Raw genomic sequence first — 16,833 nt, 5'->3', positions numbered from 1 at the left:
TGCCTTGGCCCCATGCGTGTCAGTGGACCTCAGACTTGTGTTTTATTTAAACCTCCCTGTTTACGTCGGCAGCTTTAGGGACCCATTCTCTTTCTGCAGACCAGCATCTGTCTGAATCTGCTCTCTGCTCTGATCTGGCCTGACTCTGTCACATAGCTGTTTGTCGTACACGTCGTACAGTGATTCTCTCTCTCATAAGGCCCTGAGTACAGACCACTTTCTGCCCTTCGGAGGTTACTCTTCTGGTCCTGTGATGAAGCTATAAACCAGCCAGCTTACGGAATGAAGAGCTTATTTGGGTGGATGGTTCCAGAAGGATTCCATCGTGACAGCAGGCAGGCATGGTGCAGGGAGCTGAGAGCTCACATCCTCCTCTTGTGCGAGCATGAAGCAGAGGGCGAAGTAGAAGTTAGGGGAAGCTATGGATTTTCACATCCTGCCCTCAGTGATGTACTTCCTCCTGTGATGCCACGCTGCCTCCCCAAACAGTGCCACCCACCACTGTTTAAATGCCTGAGCCTGTGGAGAACAGCTCTCATCTAGACTGCCACAGGGGCCATGTAGCAGGCAACCCTCGCCTGGTGGCCCACTAACGTTACTTATGATATCAGTGCACTGCTTGTGTGTGTGTGTGTGTGTGTGTGTGTGTGTGTGTGTGTGTGTGTGTGTGTGTGTGTTTGTGATAGGGGAAGAAGTCGATGGGGGCTATGTGGCCCAGCACGAGTATACATAGAGCTCAGAGGACAAATTTTGGGTATTAGTTCGCTCTCTGTTTTTTTTTAACAAGCTGGACCATGTCACATGCCCCAGCAGTGTTGTTTCCAGATGAATTTCTATCTCTTCTCTCCACTTCCAACTCAAGTTATAGGCTCACCATTATGGTCCACTCCTAGGCCGTGGTCAAGTTTTGTATATCAAACGTAGGTGCCCTTTGGGAAACCGTGAAGTCCCCTGAATAGAGTGGGTGAGCGCTTTGTCATGCTTGCTGTAACCAGAGATTGGAGTGAGTACCACTTCAGTGCCCCCTTCTAGAAGCCAGCCAGAGGCAGCACACCAGGCTCCCTGCTACAGTTTTCTGCTTGACTTGCAATGCTTGACAGCCGTCGGCAGAGATAACACGTTTCAGTGACAGCTTTCAGCTTGGCATCACCAGCGAAAGGTTTCAGACGCGTGCAGGGTTCATTCTGTGTAAGTTGATTCATGACCTTGGCCTTCTAGAAGCTGATTATCAAGCCCTGTCAGTCTGCTGACTTCCTCAAGCAATGTGCTACCTGTTGCCTCAGAGCAAGCTCCTGATTTTGGAGCACAGCCAGTAGCACCTGGCTACATCTGTCTGCCCTGCAGAAGTGAGGCGTTAGAGAAGCAGGACTCACCCCCCTCTACTGCTCAGACTCTCCGTGTGACTCTGAAACTCGCTGGGGACTATCTGGTAGCCTACAAATTCACTAAGATGTCAAAGTGACAGAGAATAAACATGCAGTCATTTTCGTGAGCTCTTAAAAGTTTCGGCATGTAGCGTTAACAGGAACTTTGGCACCGAAACCAACTTTTAGTCTTTTAACAAGGTAAAGTTAGGTTCTTTGAAATCTGTTGATGTTGACATTAACTCCACAGACTTACGAGTATGTGGGGGAAATGTGTGCCCAGTGAGGGGTCTGTTCGGATCATCTCAATTTATCTAATTCACATGAATTCAGTACATGTCAGATGAGAGGCCTCCATAGCTTCTTAGCACGAGATACCAATTTCCACTGAATCATACTGAGACATAACCTGGGGCATTCAAGTTACTTGAGGAATTTTTTTAGTACATGTTGTGAGTTTCGAGACATTATTTTGGGGGGATGTAAGGAAAGTATGCATTTTAATTTTCCCTGTTTCTTAAAACTAGATGTACATCTATAGTTATCAGAAAAACTTATAAGCCGTGTGGTCTGACTTTGCTGTAACCATATCTGTTTTTTATACCTGCATAATGAAAACAGTCTTTCCTTCCTTAAATCATTAATATTTTTCCTCATTTATTATTTTTTGTGATGTAAGGGATGCAATCCTGGTCTTTTCGCATTACTAGGTGGGCTCTCTCCCACTGAGTTATATTCCTAGCCTGTAAATCATTATTTTAAAGCACATTTTACCATGTCTAGAAGTATTTTTTTTCAAACCTCATATTTCCAGAAAGTAAATCTAAGGAGTATTCTCCTTCCATAGACTTTGAGGTCACTTATCTGTAAAATAGACTGTCTCTGGATATTGAAATATGAATACAGGAAGTTAATATTTAAAGTGTCCTGCTATGTGGAGACAGCAGCTTCCTATAAAACAGTCTTAGTCCTTGGATCTGTGTTCGCCCCTGTGACCGCCATATATATGTCTTCTCCACTGCAGTCATGTGATGGCTGGGTTACACAGCTCACTTCGGGCCAGTTGTCTAACATCTGTGTAAGACTGACAGTGCCTCTGCGTCTCTCCCAGGAGCTATGGATGTCTGAGTTACAGTTCTGCCACACCATCCAAAGTAATTCCCTTCTCTTGGTTTCCACGGGACGAAAGCACATCGCTCCCATCAGCCCTGCTTCGGTGTAGCATTAATGCCTAGCACAGTGATTGGTTTTAAAGCTTCCATGAGGTTTCTGAAACATACTAGTAGGTCTTGTCCTCCCGTGATTTCTTAACAATGGGAGGACTTTTTTTTTTTTTTTTTGGTTCTTTTTTTCGGAGCCGGGGACCGAACCCAGGGCCTTGAGCTTCCTAGGCAAGCACTCTACCACTGAGCTAAATCCCCAACCCCGGGAGGACTTTTGTACTGTTTGGAGCCACTCCCTTTTCAGTACTGCACATGGCAAACGGGGACACACAGCAAACGCATTTGCCGTAGAGGATACTTCTCCCATTTTCCCCACTGTGTTTGATTTACTGGGTTTGCCTGCAGATGTTCCCTCCCGCGTCTGAAAATACCATTACACCTATTGCCTTTGTCTTCAAGAAATGGCTGTCAGGGTCGGGCGAGCTGCCTCAATAGTTGAAACCACCCTTTGCAGGGGGCCCAGGTTTGCTTCCCAGAACCGTGGTGGCAACTCAAGAACATCTGTACTCCAGGGAATCCCACGTCCCTTTCTGGTTCCAGCAGGCACCAACATAGTGCTCATGCCTTCTTGGGGCAAGCGCTCATGCACTTAAAATAACAGTAAATCGTTTTTAAAAGTCGTTTTATGCGAGGAGAGATCCGGGTGGCCGTGAACACATTTGTTGATGCACCTTTCACATCAGCCAGTGACAAGGGGCAGAGGCCGTCCTGCTCACTTGTGTTTTCCTACCATAGCTCCTTTAATCGTAGAGCCTCATAGTAAGGATTTTAGACTTCAGAGCACATGAATGGCAGGCTTGCTGGATTCACATCCACAGCTCTCCCTGACTGACCGGATGATGCCCAGGATGATGCCCAGGAGGTTGCAGCTCCCTGCAGGGCTCCCAGAATTCCCCGTCACACTAGTGTCTGACACTGAGATATGCTATCTGTTCAGTGCACACTGCACCTTAGACATTGACTCCACATAGTCCTGAAGAGGCACATGCTTGCCCTGGTCGGAGGGAGGCCTTAACCTTAGCATGCAGAGCAAGGCTCTGGGGGAACTGCTGGTGCAAAGCTGGGCCTTGAATTCCAGGTTGTCCAAAGCATCAAATGTGAAGCCCTTGTATGGCCAAGTCTTCCCGTACTGTGTTCTGATTGCTTCATAATCCACGTTAGCATTTGATCCACATGAGGAGAAAGCAGAGAAGGGTCACTCCCATGTGTATTCTTTCCAGCCCCACCTGTCCCACTGTCTTTGTGGAATCAGACCACATTACTACATATGACTACGAGAGTGGCTTACACATTTCTCACAGCTATGGAGACTAGAAGTCAATCTTCGGGCATCTGCAGAGTCCATTACCAGCTGGTAATTTCTGGCTCCTAGAAGGTCTCTTCTCACTGTGTCCTACCACAGGTAAAGAGGGTCAAGGGTCCCTCTCCGGCTCACTTCTCAGGGCACACATTCTATGCACGGAAACTCCAATATTATGATCTCAGCACCTCCGGAGGCCTCAGCATCTAGTGAAGAAGAGTGGGAATTGGGATTTTAATTCCCAGTTTTCTGCCCTCACATTTTAAGCTATTGTCTTCCAATGTTAACTCTTCACCCCATCATGCCTGTTACTTTGTGTTGGTTTATATTTTCTTCTCAGTCTTTTCGTATTCGTTAGTTCTTTTCTTTAAGTTTGCCAATTTTATGTTGATAGAATACAGTGTTTTTTTTTTTTTTCAAAGAAAATGCCGTGTTCAAATCATAAATGGAAAACCCAGGGGTTCGACACAGAATTACTGTTAAAATTAAGTCTATAATCCATGAAAATAAATCAAAGATTCCTACATTATTAAATTCTAGTTTAATACTTCCCTTTGAAGCAAAGAGTGGGATGGATAAGTAACAGGGGTTTTTCTTTTCAAAGAAAAAGAAAGCATTGAAATAATTTGTAAAAGAAAATGTCTTTTTTCAGTATGTCTTGGAGTGAACTGAAAATGATCATTCAGTCCCCAAGCTGACCATCCAGGACCCCAGGACCAGCTTAAGGAACACTTGGTTTTACATTTAAATTCTGCTAGTCCTGCAGTGACTTGAGATGCCAGGATTGCTTCCCTGGGAGAAACCTCCCCCTTCTCAGAGCCAGACTGGGAAGAGAGGGAGCTGCCATCAGGATGTTAAATAAATAAATAAATAAATAAATAAATAAATAAATAAATAAATAAATAAATGGAAAGTTTTAAAACTATGTCATGTGTGTGTTTTGCTCTTAATTAAGCCCATGATCTGGAACATGCCAGCAAGTGCTCTATCACTGAGTCACATGCAGCCTGAGTTGAGCCCCATGTGATTATGTAGAGTCACATTTATGTGGCTACATCTTCCTCTCTGTACCTCACCTGCTCTCCAGCCGTGATCCGTGAAATGATTGACAGCAGGCACCATTGACTACGTACAGGCCAGGTTCCTAGCATTGCATATGGTGCTTTTGGAAAGTGATATCCTTTAGCCTCAAGGGCTTGACACTGTTGCTATACCCTTGTGAGCAGTGAAGGAAACTGAGGCACAGAGAATTTGGGAACTTGCTTGAGGTCACACCATTCTGTCGTATGACTTTTTGTGGTCCATGAAACTATCTTTTCTTCCCTGTTTCAAAATATTGCTGTCATCCACCATTGGCACTTATAAAAGTTGTTTCGTGGTAACTGGGGAAGCTTTGTCTTCTCTATTTCAAAATATTTCTAAACAAAATATAAGCTGTTTTTGGAAGGGTGTGTTACACCGGCATGCTGTGTGTCTGGCGAGAAATTCCATAAAATGAAAACTGAGATTAATGTTTCAGATTATACAGTTCCCTAATTATAACTTTAATTATTCATATAAAACAAGTAAAATGACCCCTGACAGAGACATAAATGATTTAGGTAGAATCAAATATTCATGAGATGATGCTGAGTCCCTGGGTGTGTCCTAAAAGATACACTCAAAATCTTTGCTTCCGTGCTTCTGAAGCAAAATCGGATCTGTCGGAATCATAGTGGGCGGATGATAACCGACAGCACTTAAGACACTGCTGGGCAGGTACCTGTGTGTTTTCGACATTGACCTGAAATGCACACAGAGGTGTTGTATAGCCTTTTAGAAGGTATTTTATAATAGCTTGACACCCATCAATTTGAGCACATGGTTTTATATGTGCTCAACTTTGTAATAATTTTGACATTATTTTTTCCATGCAGGGGCAGGCTGTCTGCCCATTTTGATATTTTTAAATGGATGAAACCTAAAAGGTGCTGGAGAAGTGTCTCGCTGGGTAGTATTTGCCTCACAAGGATGGGGAGCTGACTTTGGGTTCCCAGTACCTGTATAAAGGCCAAGTGAGATAGCTTTCTTGTAATCTGAGTGCTGGGAGACCGAGGCAAGAGGACTGAGGCTCACTGGCCTGCTAGCCTAGCCAGCCCATGAGCACCAGGTTCAGTGAGAGGATCTCTTTCTCTCTCTCAAAACAAGCTAAAGAGCTATTGAGGAAAACACCTGACATGGACCTCTGACTTCTCTACTGATTGATGCTCACAGTATACACACATGCTCGGAGGAACACACATACACACACACATATACACACACACACACACACACACACACACACACACAGAGTCAGTCAGAAGGAGAATAATACTTTATGATGCATAAAAATTACATTGAGTGCAAGTTACATTGTGAACGACGTAGTCTCATTTGTTCCATGGACATAGGGTCTCTGTCTGCTTCTCTCCTACCAAGTCTCCACCAGAGCTTCAATGCTCTGCCAATCCTAAAATATTTACTAATGGCCATTAAAGGAAAAGTGTGCCGACCTCCATTCTAAAGCATGCCCCAAACAGAGCAGCGCTGGCACATTGCCATGGCTTGTTTAATTGGCACAAGAAGCCCTTGCTTTTACTCCATTTTGTTCTTTAATGCACTGTCCCGGTAATTGAACATTTGCTGTGTATTTTTCAAAAGTTGGCGAACAAGTGCCTTTTGAAGGCAGTAAAGGGGGATTGATGTGATCAGGGCTCCTTCTCTCCTTGTTAATGCTTCCTTCCCATAGCAAAGCACGGAGACTAATTGCCCTGCTTCAGAAATGGGTCATTAGTCTAGTCCCTATCTTTTATGCGGACCTAATTTTCATGCGGGGTTCCTCTGAGAGGCTCTGACTGGGATCTCTTTAGGAAGAGGAGACAATGAGGACCTGAGTGCTTTCCCATCGCCAACCCAGGCTTGCGTTTGGTCCTAAGCCAATCAGTGTATTGGTTGGCAACTTCTATGTATTTAGCAGCCAATAAGAATTTGTTAAATGAATGAATGGATCAACTTTAGAGGGAACAAAAAGGAGATTGAGCCTGGAGCAGTTTAAAAGAGACACTGTTTTGTGTGCATTTAGGTAATCGCATTCCCCTCGCACAAACCAAAGATTTAAGGAAATAGAAATCCAAATGATTCTTGGATTCCTCCTGGTCCAGCGATTAGAGGAAGAGAGCTACATTTTTAGTATTGGGGGTTTGAGTTGGTCTAGGCCTTTATGTGGTGGATGCTCTCCTGTGTTGTCATGAACTGAGCATCATTTTCTTATGCGTGGAGTTACAGCAGGAGAGGAAATAGGATTATGAGCCGATATTTTCGCGAATTACTATTGACCAGGTTATGCGCTGCACTGCTGGGTATGGTAAGTAACGATGAAGATGGCTGTCCGCCGCTCTGGCTGTCTACCCACCGTTGTTGCCTTAACAGAGGACAGGCCTCCAAATGCTCTTTTTGTGCTCACTGGCCTAAGTTTCTGTTGTGGTCATTGTTGTTTTTGTTTTGTTTTGTTTTGGTCAAAGAAACATGCTTGTCACATGCAGCTTACTGTATGTTTCTCCTCTGGTTTAGACCTTGAATTCCAAAGACAGCCTCGGGAGACAGCGTTTCACGAGTGTCTTGCTTTCTGGAACCATTTCCATTTTCTTCGATATATTAAATGGCATTTCTCAGATCCCCTAGGAACTGTGATAACTGTGGTAACTCTTTGCCACGATAGAGGGTGTAACCCGATTTCTGTCTCCCTCATTCAAGGATACCAGTGACAAAGCAAAATAAAGCCCACCAGAGTCCGAATTGGGGAATCGACACATTTATTAGACTTATTTACAAAGTATGTGCTATTGGTCACTTGCAGGAGTGTGGATGGCCCACAGATGTCTTCTCCACAGCTGTACACAGTGTGTACAGTTAATCTTGACTTCACTGTGTTCTAGTGTCTCTTGAGATCAGGAAGCCATGTATTATTAGGGCTGAATGACATACAGTTAGATGGCTTAGAAGGGATAGGCTAGGATCCTGAAGTCTAGTGAGCTTCCCCTCCCTCTTCTGTGAGTGAGCCCCAGAGGCCTGCAAACCCAATCTCTGGGGTCTTTCATAAGCAGTCACAGCTGTTGTAATGAGGGTGGCCGTAAGGCTCAAAGGATAGCACTGTACAACAAGAACCAATTAGTGGTCCAGGAGCCCTCTATAGCAGCAATGCCTTCTTTAACTGAAACAGGTGATTTTTGACTCGTGAGAAAGTGATCCACACCGTGGAAATCATGATCTTGACTGAAAGAATCAAAGACCAAAAACAGAAACAACCAAACTTAAGTTTGGGTTTGAAACTCACTTCTCTTTCCTTCCTTCCCACTTGACAGTTGCCATCCTGCTGAAAGACGATTATTTTGTGAGCGGTGCTGGATTGCCTGGCAGATTCAAAGCCGAGAAGGTGGAGTTCCACTGGGGCCACAGCAACGGCTCAGCTGGCTCAGAGCATAGCGTCAATGGCCGGAGGTTTCCTGTGGAGGTGAGAGAAACTGGGGGTCCCTGGGATTCCTGTTGTTGGATGCTGTGTCCTTACCTCAGTCCTTCTGCAGGCTAAATGGACATTCCCTGCGTTCCTCTCCGGAAACCCTGTGTGGAGAGCATAGCAAAGAGCTTCCCACAAGTCTCTTCTTTGCTCAAGAGGAGAGCCATAAAGCATCCACAAGCACACTAACTTTCGCCTCCTCAGTAATGTCCGCCATTCATTCCCTTTGACACAGTCTACCTAATCCGCTTCTCAAGCCCTCTTTTCTGTGAAGGTGACATTTTATGTGATGTATAGACTTTGTTGTCACTCTTTAGAAAATGAAAAGGCTGGTGACGTGGAAAGAAGGCTCAGAATCTTCTCTGAGGTGTCAACTTCTTTGAAGGGTTTGGTTTTGGTTTTGGTCCCCGCCGGCTGTTGAGACAGAGGAAGTTACCACTGATGGCACTGTCAACTTTTCCTGGAACTAATAATGGTAACACTGCTTCATTCCTCAAGCATTTTGAGACCCTCTTTCACAGAGCCAGGCTGGTGACCAGAAGGCCATGGTACTGATAGAGTTGACAAAGGAGTCTTGTCCTCAGGCCTTCATCAACGTCACCTGGCACATCACTCGTCTTGTGAGCCTCTTTTGCTTTCTTCATGCATTTGAGTTTTGCTCTGTTGGGATACCATGTGCCGATTGGTTTGATCCCTACGTGCTAAGCGTGACAGGTTTGTGGCAGATCTCACTAGATATGCTGGTAGTGTTTGGTTGTATAAAACAGGGAGTCCCTGCGGAATGCTGGGCTGTTTTAATCTTAGGAACCAGATGGCAGAGTATTATTTTCAGCAACAAACTTTTCTCAATTTGTGTCCTACTTTGATCGTCTGATAAATATTTGGAACCCCTTTCATAATGGAAATACCTGCATTTCAGATGTCTGTGTGACTTATAGAGTATCAGGCATATTACCTAGCTCCTCCAGCCTCTTTATGACCCTTCTGTGAGAACTTGTGTAAGTTGGGAAACGCACTGATGTCTCCGTTGTGCACTCGCTTTTGAGGGTCAGTGGGACAGTGTTCGCCACCTCGACTTTTCCGCATGTACTCTCACAACACAGTAGCTTTTACCCCAGTGGTGGGCAGAAAGTACCTCTTCTGTAATCACACCCTCTACTGCGAGGGCAGTCTGCTATGCTCACACTGTGTACCACAGAGACCTGTGTCTTCTTTGAAGGTTTTGAGTTTGGAAGACTGTTTGATTGTCCCATCGCTTGAAGAGTGCCATCAGTTGCTGACTAATATCTGTGGTACTTTGGATACCCAGAGTTACCATCTGGTCAAGTTGCTTGGGTTCTTTGCCTTTGAGTGGCTTCGGATAGTAAACCTGCCCGTGTGAAGTGGATTCCTCAGGCCCAGCTGGCTCGTAGCTTGCTTTCATAAACTGTGATAACATGTTGATGTTCTTAGTGGTATATTTGGAGGTACTTAAGTTGTAGGGATTAAAGGCAATTGGATCCGATTTAACTGTAAAATATGCACATGAAAGTTGCTCACTTCTGTCTCCAATGTGTCTGTGAAACTTTAGCTTGCGTTACTAAAGTTCCTTATTTACCCTAGCTCTTCCTGGTAATCCCGTTTGAGCATCTCGGAGTCAGCTTATTTCTTTTCATATTGGATGAAAACTGTGGACACGACTGCTCCTGGGTATAGGTTCAGGAGAAAGTTTTTTGTAGACAGGAGGGAGGAAACAGCCAGAGACATCTGGAAGGGTCCTTACTGAATATGGCCTGCAGAATGAACTGGGCCATAAGAAGGGAGGGGACAGAGATTGAGAGAGGAAGTCAAAGAAGAGAGAAAGAGAAAAGGAGAGGGAACCAGGAGTCAGAGACTAGGAGTATACAGTGGATCAAGAGGGTCCTTAGCCAAATGGCAGAATTATATAGGTACCTCAGCTAGACATTTGTCCAGGGTTTCTTTGAGACCTAACATATACATACCTACATTATATTCCAAGAAAAGTTTCAGTCGATTGTGAAAAAATTGATCTGCACCTCTGGTATCATTTTTGTATGTGCCATGTATAAAGATAACTGTTATTGGAACGTTAAAGTCAGAGCCAGGGCTCTGTCAGCCCTAACAAGGTCAACTGGGCCATTCATCCTTAAAAGGCCTATTAAACCTATTTTATACAGTGTGGCCGCGTTGGGAAGGAGAACAAAGATCAAGTCCATTGTCAGGGTTCTGACATGAGGTTTACGCTCAAGTGGAGGGATGAAGACCCTCCTAGCCCTGCTTCTTGTATGGCCCCACCCATCACCACTGTCCTGGCTTGACTCCCTTGTTAGGCAACTGTGGAGAGCTGCAGGGGTGTAGAATTGCAGAGCTGTTAGAGCTGCAGGGATGGCTCAGTTGATATAGTGCACGCAGCCTGGGTTTGGCTCCTAGTACCCTTGTGAAAAAACCAGCTATGGTGGCATGCAAACCCTTGCCTTGTGCAGCCCGCTTAGCCTAACGGGTAACCTCCAAGTCCACGAGAGCCCTTGTATCGAAAATCACAGTAGTTAGTTGGTTGTCTGACCTCCACAAGTGGAGATACATATCTTACCTGCAGAGAAATCTCTTACTGGGAAATAGCCTTCCTCTCTGGCCTGCACCAGGTTCCAGCCTTTTCCTTCTCCCACCTTGTTGTTCCTGAGCAAATTCCGGCATGAGGAGGGCATTGTTTTAGTAGTCTGATAAGGAAAGGGAGGGGCGCAGGGTCCGTTTAGAGCACCTTCATCCCTGCCATTGCAGTTAGAAAGAGGCATTGCTGAGGATGACCCTGAGATTGGTGGAGTGGGACCAAGGAACCATCCCCCCCACCCCCCGCTACCCCTCAGAAAACACCAATCATCTTTTCTGATGGTTTGGCCATTGTTACTGTTGGCAGTGGTAGGCTACTGGTTTCTAGTTGAAGGCAGGATGCCGGCAATGTGCCCGTGTATGTAATAGCCCTCTGTACAGGAAGCCACCCAGCCCACAGATGCCACTAGTGTCACATGTGTGAGGCTCCAGGGCAAAGAAACTGTGCGTTTAGTGGGATTAAGCGCCTCCGTCAACCCCGTGGCACCACTGTAAACACTTAGAATATAGAGAACTTTGTTCCCTGCGCAGTAATGGTGGCCTCTTGTGTTGGTTACAAAAGCGATGTGCCTTATATCTTGACATGTAGCACAACTCCATAATTCCAGCAAAGGGTGCCAGGCTTCTGCCCTGCAGGCTGAATTTTAAGCGCAGGCTTGTCGCATCGGAACCTGGTCCCACTCCCTGAGGGTAAACTGCAGCAAAGCCAACCTTGTAGATTTTGCTCCTTCCCAGCAATTCTTTGAAAATACCCATGGCCTTTTAGGCACCCACAGGTTAGACCTGTCTCCATTTTCCTGGCTAAAATACAGTCATAGAGTAGATTGGATCCAGTCTGATTGTTAACTAGAAAGTCATTATACAATCCAGCAAAGTCAATGTTCTTCAAAAGTCAGCTCTTTTCTTTCTTTTTCTTTTTTCTTCATTTCTTCTCTTTGCTTTTCTTTTTGTTTCCAGCACAGTCGAACTCAGGAAAGTGAATGTGAGCATAGGGTCAGAGGACAGACCTGCTCTCGGGTGCCCTCTGCTGCCCTGCTAACTGAAGGTTTCTTTGGGTTTTCTGCCTTACTGTGTTAGTGACACACAGGTAAAGCAAGAAGCCACTTCCCTGCCTCCAGCTGTGTGTATTCAGGAGGTGACATTGGAGGAGATCGATCGACAAGCCTTTCAGTTGTACAGATGGACTCTGAAGCAGAGGGACATTGTGCCAAGAGACAGAGGGTCTTAGAGACAGTGATGGAGGTGAAGACTAAAGGGTCAAACCTGAGACACTGTAAGAACAGAACTGTGCAAAGGTCCTGAGGTTGGTGACATTGTGTAAGGCCATGAGTGTTTTAGTATGCAAAGGGGACTTTGCATGTGTGAGGTAGTGTAGGTGTCCTTCCCAGAGTTCAAACTAGAAAGCAACAGTGCTGTTAGAATGGCTCTGTCTGGGGCTGGAGAGATGGCTCAGTGGTTAAGAGCACCGACTGTTCTTCCTGAGGTCCTGAGTTCAAATCCCAGCAACCACATGGTGGCTCACAACCATCTGTAATGAGATTCGATGCCCTCTTCTGGTGTGTCTGAAGACAGCTACAGTGTACTCATATACAATAAATAAATCTTTAAAAAAAAAAAAAAAAAAAAAGAATGGCTCTGTCTGGTTCCTGCTCCTGGACTTCCTGATAGGCTATTGCAGTTCTCCTAAGAATGTTACCTTCTCCTCCTCTTTTTCCCCGTTCCATTTTCCTTCCTTGGCCTGCGGTTGATCCTGTAACTGACAGTTCCTAACACACAAACAGGAATTGAATCACGGTGCGTTTCTCCTAATAATTGAAGTTGGAGTGAATTCAAAGGAAAACCTCCAGACAGAACATCGGAGAGCTCCATTAAAGTGGAGGTTCATTGCGTGCTTGTTGTCTGAGGTAATTAAAATCGTATTCATTACAATAGGAGATTGCGGGAGTTGTTGATTCAGACTTTTTATGAGTTGAAGTCTTCAATAAGCTTAAATGATCCAAATTGATTGTCTGTGCCCTTCCCAGCTAGACTCACAGATGGTTCGCCTCAGCTTTGGTTAGAGCATCTCAGCAAGTATGGAAAAGCAAAGACTTTATTACATTCCATGTACACCTTACCTTATGTTATAGAGCGGCAATTCCTTATCTCACACTCTGGAGGCCAGATGTTTTAAAATCTCCAATCTTTTTTTAGAAAGGCGCGCGCGCGCACACACACACACACACACACACACACACACACACACACACACACACACACAATCATGGAAGCTGCTCTGCCCCAAATAAAATGCCCATACTGAATGGAAAAACACATTCTGTAAATAGATTCTCATCTCTTCACATCAGGTTTCATTACCCAGTACGTTTCTGCAAAAAAATAAATAGTAGCAAGATTCCTTCTAGGCTTGGAGAAATGTCTGAGACCATCCCGTGGTTCCCATGCCCTGTGAATGGCTTCAGTGTTTTATTACAGAGAGTCCTGGGTCACTATAGCCCTGACCCAGCATGTTGACCATTTTTCTGTCTTCAAGACTGAATGTCTTTTGAGGCTCTTCTGAACCTTTCCTGACACAATGCTATGAACGTTCTAGGTCAGAATGAGGGACCGTCTAGGAGGCAAGATGTGGCCCATTCTGTTCTGACTTCCTTTGGAGCTCCCTTCTCCCATGTTCTGTTCGGGCCTGTATCTATCTTCTCTCCCTCTTTCCCCAACCATTCCCAGGAGAGCTCTGTCTGCTCATGCCAGCCAGCCCACACAGAGACAGACCAACAGCTTCCCTTTGATGAAACACATCTGCTTCTGCCTTGGAATATCTCTCTTTCTCTGGCAAGAAAGTATGTGGTGTGACCCCCTAGGTTCTGTCTTAGGAGATTCACATCCATCTTCCTTCTGCTAAGCCAGAGCATGGCTGACCCACGGTGTCACCCTCTCCACTTACTGCATGCACAGTGGTGTCTTCACAGCTCAAATAAGAGTCAAAACATCTGGACATGTTGTCCCACTCTGATCTCTCACCTCCATAGCTTTATAGGTATGGTCTTAATGTTAGGTTCACTCCTTTCTGCATTCCACTGAGAATAAATTTAGGCACAGGCCTGCCTTCCTGAAGATTTATGTCATATGTTAGCATAGTAAGGGATTTGAAACATCTTCCACTTTAAAAATTAAATTTCATTTATGTATGTGTGTATGTACATATGAAAATGCCACAGTGATAGCTTTCACTGTGTAACAATAAATAATAAAGGAGAAATCTGTTCAGCTGTATTTACCAAAATTTGTCTTACATTAGTGTGTGTGTGTGTGTGTGTGTGTGTGTGTGTTTAAGGAGCATGTGGAAGTCAGAAGGCAACTGGCAGGAGTTATTTCTCTCACCACCTAGGTTCTTAGTTTTTGGGGTTTGTTATTTGTTTGTTTGTTTGTTTTTATTTGTTTTATTTCAGGTTGTTGGGTTGGCCAAGGCAAGTTTCTTTACCCACAGAGCCATTTCCCTGGCCCCTAACACTGTGTCTTTTTAAACTCGTATGAGAGCTACCCTTCTCCTTTATTTGTACGGCAGTATTGCCTCTTCTTTTGTAAATGCTGGCTTAACCATTCCCTCTCTTCTGATTGATAGTTAAAATGGGATCCTGTCCATATGTCCTCAGAGGACACAAGGAGTGTCTTGACATTTCTACCATCTTGAAAATTATGCCCTCACCTCGGCTTATTCAAAACTATTTGTTTAAAGTCCTTACGAACTTTGGTAGCATCTTGATTTGTCACCAGAGAGAACTTCCCTTAGGGCGTACTGAGATGTGTTCTCTTAACGATAATGCTATCTCTCACTTTCCCCCACTGTTCTGTATAAAATGAAATCCTTGTAGTCTTTCTGAAACAAACTTTCTCCACAGAGTCCAATGTCGTGCTTACCATATGTGACCTGCCTCTCTGTCAGATGTTGAAGGTACTGGATTGCTAGTTCTGTGCTTTCCTGGAATCTGTTGGTTATTTGCTCTGAAATAATGTCTGTCAAATGTCCATGGATTCCCCTGAAACTTAGATGTTGATTTTGTTACAACAAAGAGTATATTTTAAAGTCTAGTGTCTTCTGGGCTGAGCTGTCCTTTGTGCATCATATATAGGAGTCTTCTCAGTGGAACTGTTGATATGAGTTGGTACAGAGGTTTTGTGAGGAGAAACAGCCTGTCCTTGTGTGGTCAACAGCCATCCTTAGGTATGAACTAGGCTGAGGGCTGCTTGGTGGTGTGTCACCCACATGTTGCTAATAGCTGACTCATTTTGGAACTTTTAACCAAGGAGATGACAAGCCTTGAAAAATAGCCCAGACAACTATGGAGAAGACTGGTTGGGTGATGGGTGTGGAGAAATCATGTCATAGACAAATGTATTTAATACTGTGTGTGCTAAGACATTTCCAGGTGTTTCTTCATTTGATTCCATCTCAGGCTGTAAGGAGGCTGTAGTTCCTTGCCTGTCTTAATCTCAGAATGCCCGAACTCATGTAGCAGTGAGAGGTTTGACCCATGTTGATACTCAAGAGCAGTGGTTGCAACCTTCCTGATACTGTGACTCTTTAACACAGTTCCTCATGTTGAGGTGACCCCCAATCATGAAATTATTCTTACTGCTGCTTTATACTGCAAATTTGGTACTGTTGTGAATCATAATATAAATATCTGATATGAAGGATATCTGATAGGCTACCCTATATCCGCAGGGTTGAGACCCACAGCTTGAAACCTGCTGCCCTAGTGCCTCAGCTCAGGAGTCTGAGAAATGTGGGCCAATGCTTGTTTATATTTGATTAGCAATTTCATTGCTTTTCTTTCCTTTCTTTTTTGACATTGCTTTGGGCAGTTTTTTAAAATCATCCAAGAAATACCGTTAGATTATTACTGCATATAGTATAATAGGAAAGAAAAGGGCAGAGGGGCTTCTAATGCTCACAGATGAGCCAGAGAGACAGTTCAAATGGTACAATGTCTGTGGAGAATGTTATCATGTGTACCTAGGCTGACCACTTCTGTGTAACCCATGAGAGCTGCACCAGCTTAGAGCAAATGTCACAGGAACTGTGCACTGCTCTTCTGAGTTTTTATAACCCCCAGTAAAAGAGATAAGGAGAAACAGGTGGTTTGATTTACAGCGAACCATTTATTTTATTCAGATTATTTTATTATTATTTATCGTAAAAGCTATTACAATTTTATTTATTTTAATAATCTGTTCTATTCACCCTAATATTATTCCAACATAAAACCAACTATTAAAAGTTATGGCTGAGATCTCTCACATTCTGTTTTTAATACTAAATCTTTGAAACTCAGTTCTTCTTATTCGATTTCTTTTATGGGTGGGGGGGTCACACGGCCAGAGCATGTATATAGAGGGTTGAGGACAACTGGAGAGAACCAGTCCGCTCCTTCCACCAGGTGGGCTGCTGGGCTCGAAGTCAGCTCACCAGGCTTGGCAGCAAGGTTCATTCCCCACAGAGCCATCATCTCACTGGTTCTGATTCCTATAACAGCATAGTTCTGTCTGGATAAACCACATTCATACCCCGCCTGTTCGCTAGCCACATGCAAATCATGCCTCCTATGTAGAAACATAGAGGCTTACAGGTTCTAGGCCACAGTAATGAAGCTAGGTAATGAGTTAGGGAGAGACTAATGGAAGTTATTGGAGAGGGGTTTCTGTCACGTTTCCTCTTTTAATAAGAACAAAAAGAGGTGAAAGTTGGTAAAGTAACAGATGATGTAGGAAGAACAACTTGCAGGGTCTAATTCACAGCCCGACAAC

General features: G+C 44.4%; 1 protein-coding gene across 4 annotated transcripts in view; it reads left to right on the top strand.

Moving 5' to 3' along the window:
• Ptprg (protein tyrosine phosphatase, receptor type, G) overlaps window positions 1-16,833 on the top strand; it is a 683,913-nt gene that overhangs the window by 389,520 nt on the left and 277,560 nt on the right. For all 4 annotated transcript variants that reach the window (XM_063273947.1, XM_063273946.1, XM_063273945.1 and 1 more), the window contains one exon: window positions 8,270-8,418. In XM_063273947.1, the coding sequence (XP_063130017.1) occupies window positions 8,270-8,418 (149 nt within the window). The remainder of the gene's footprint in view (window positions 1-8,269; window positions 8,419-16,833) is intronic.

This window comes from Rattus norvegicus, chromosome 15, assembly GCF_036323735.1.
Source record: "Rattus norvegicus strain BN/NHsdMcwi chromosome 15, GRCr8, whole genome shotgun sequence".
In the NCBI taxonomy this organism is placed as follows: domain Eukaryota; kingdom Metazoa; phylum Chordata; class Mammalia; order Rodentia; family Muridae; genus Rattus; species Rattus norvegicus.
This window is presented reverse-complemented; position numbering and strand designations above follow the sequence as displayed.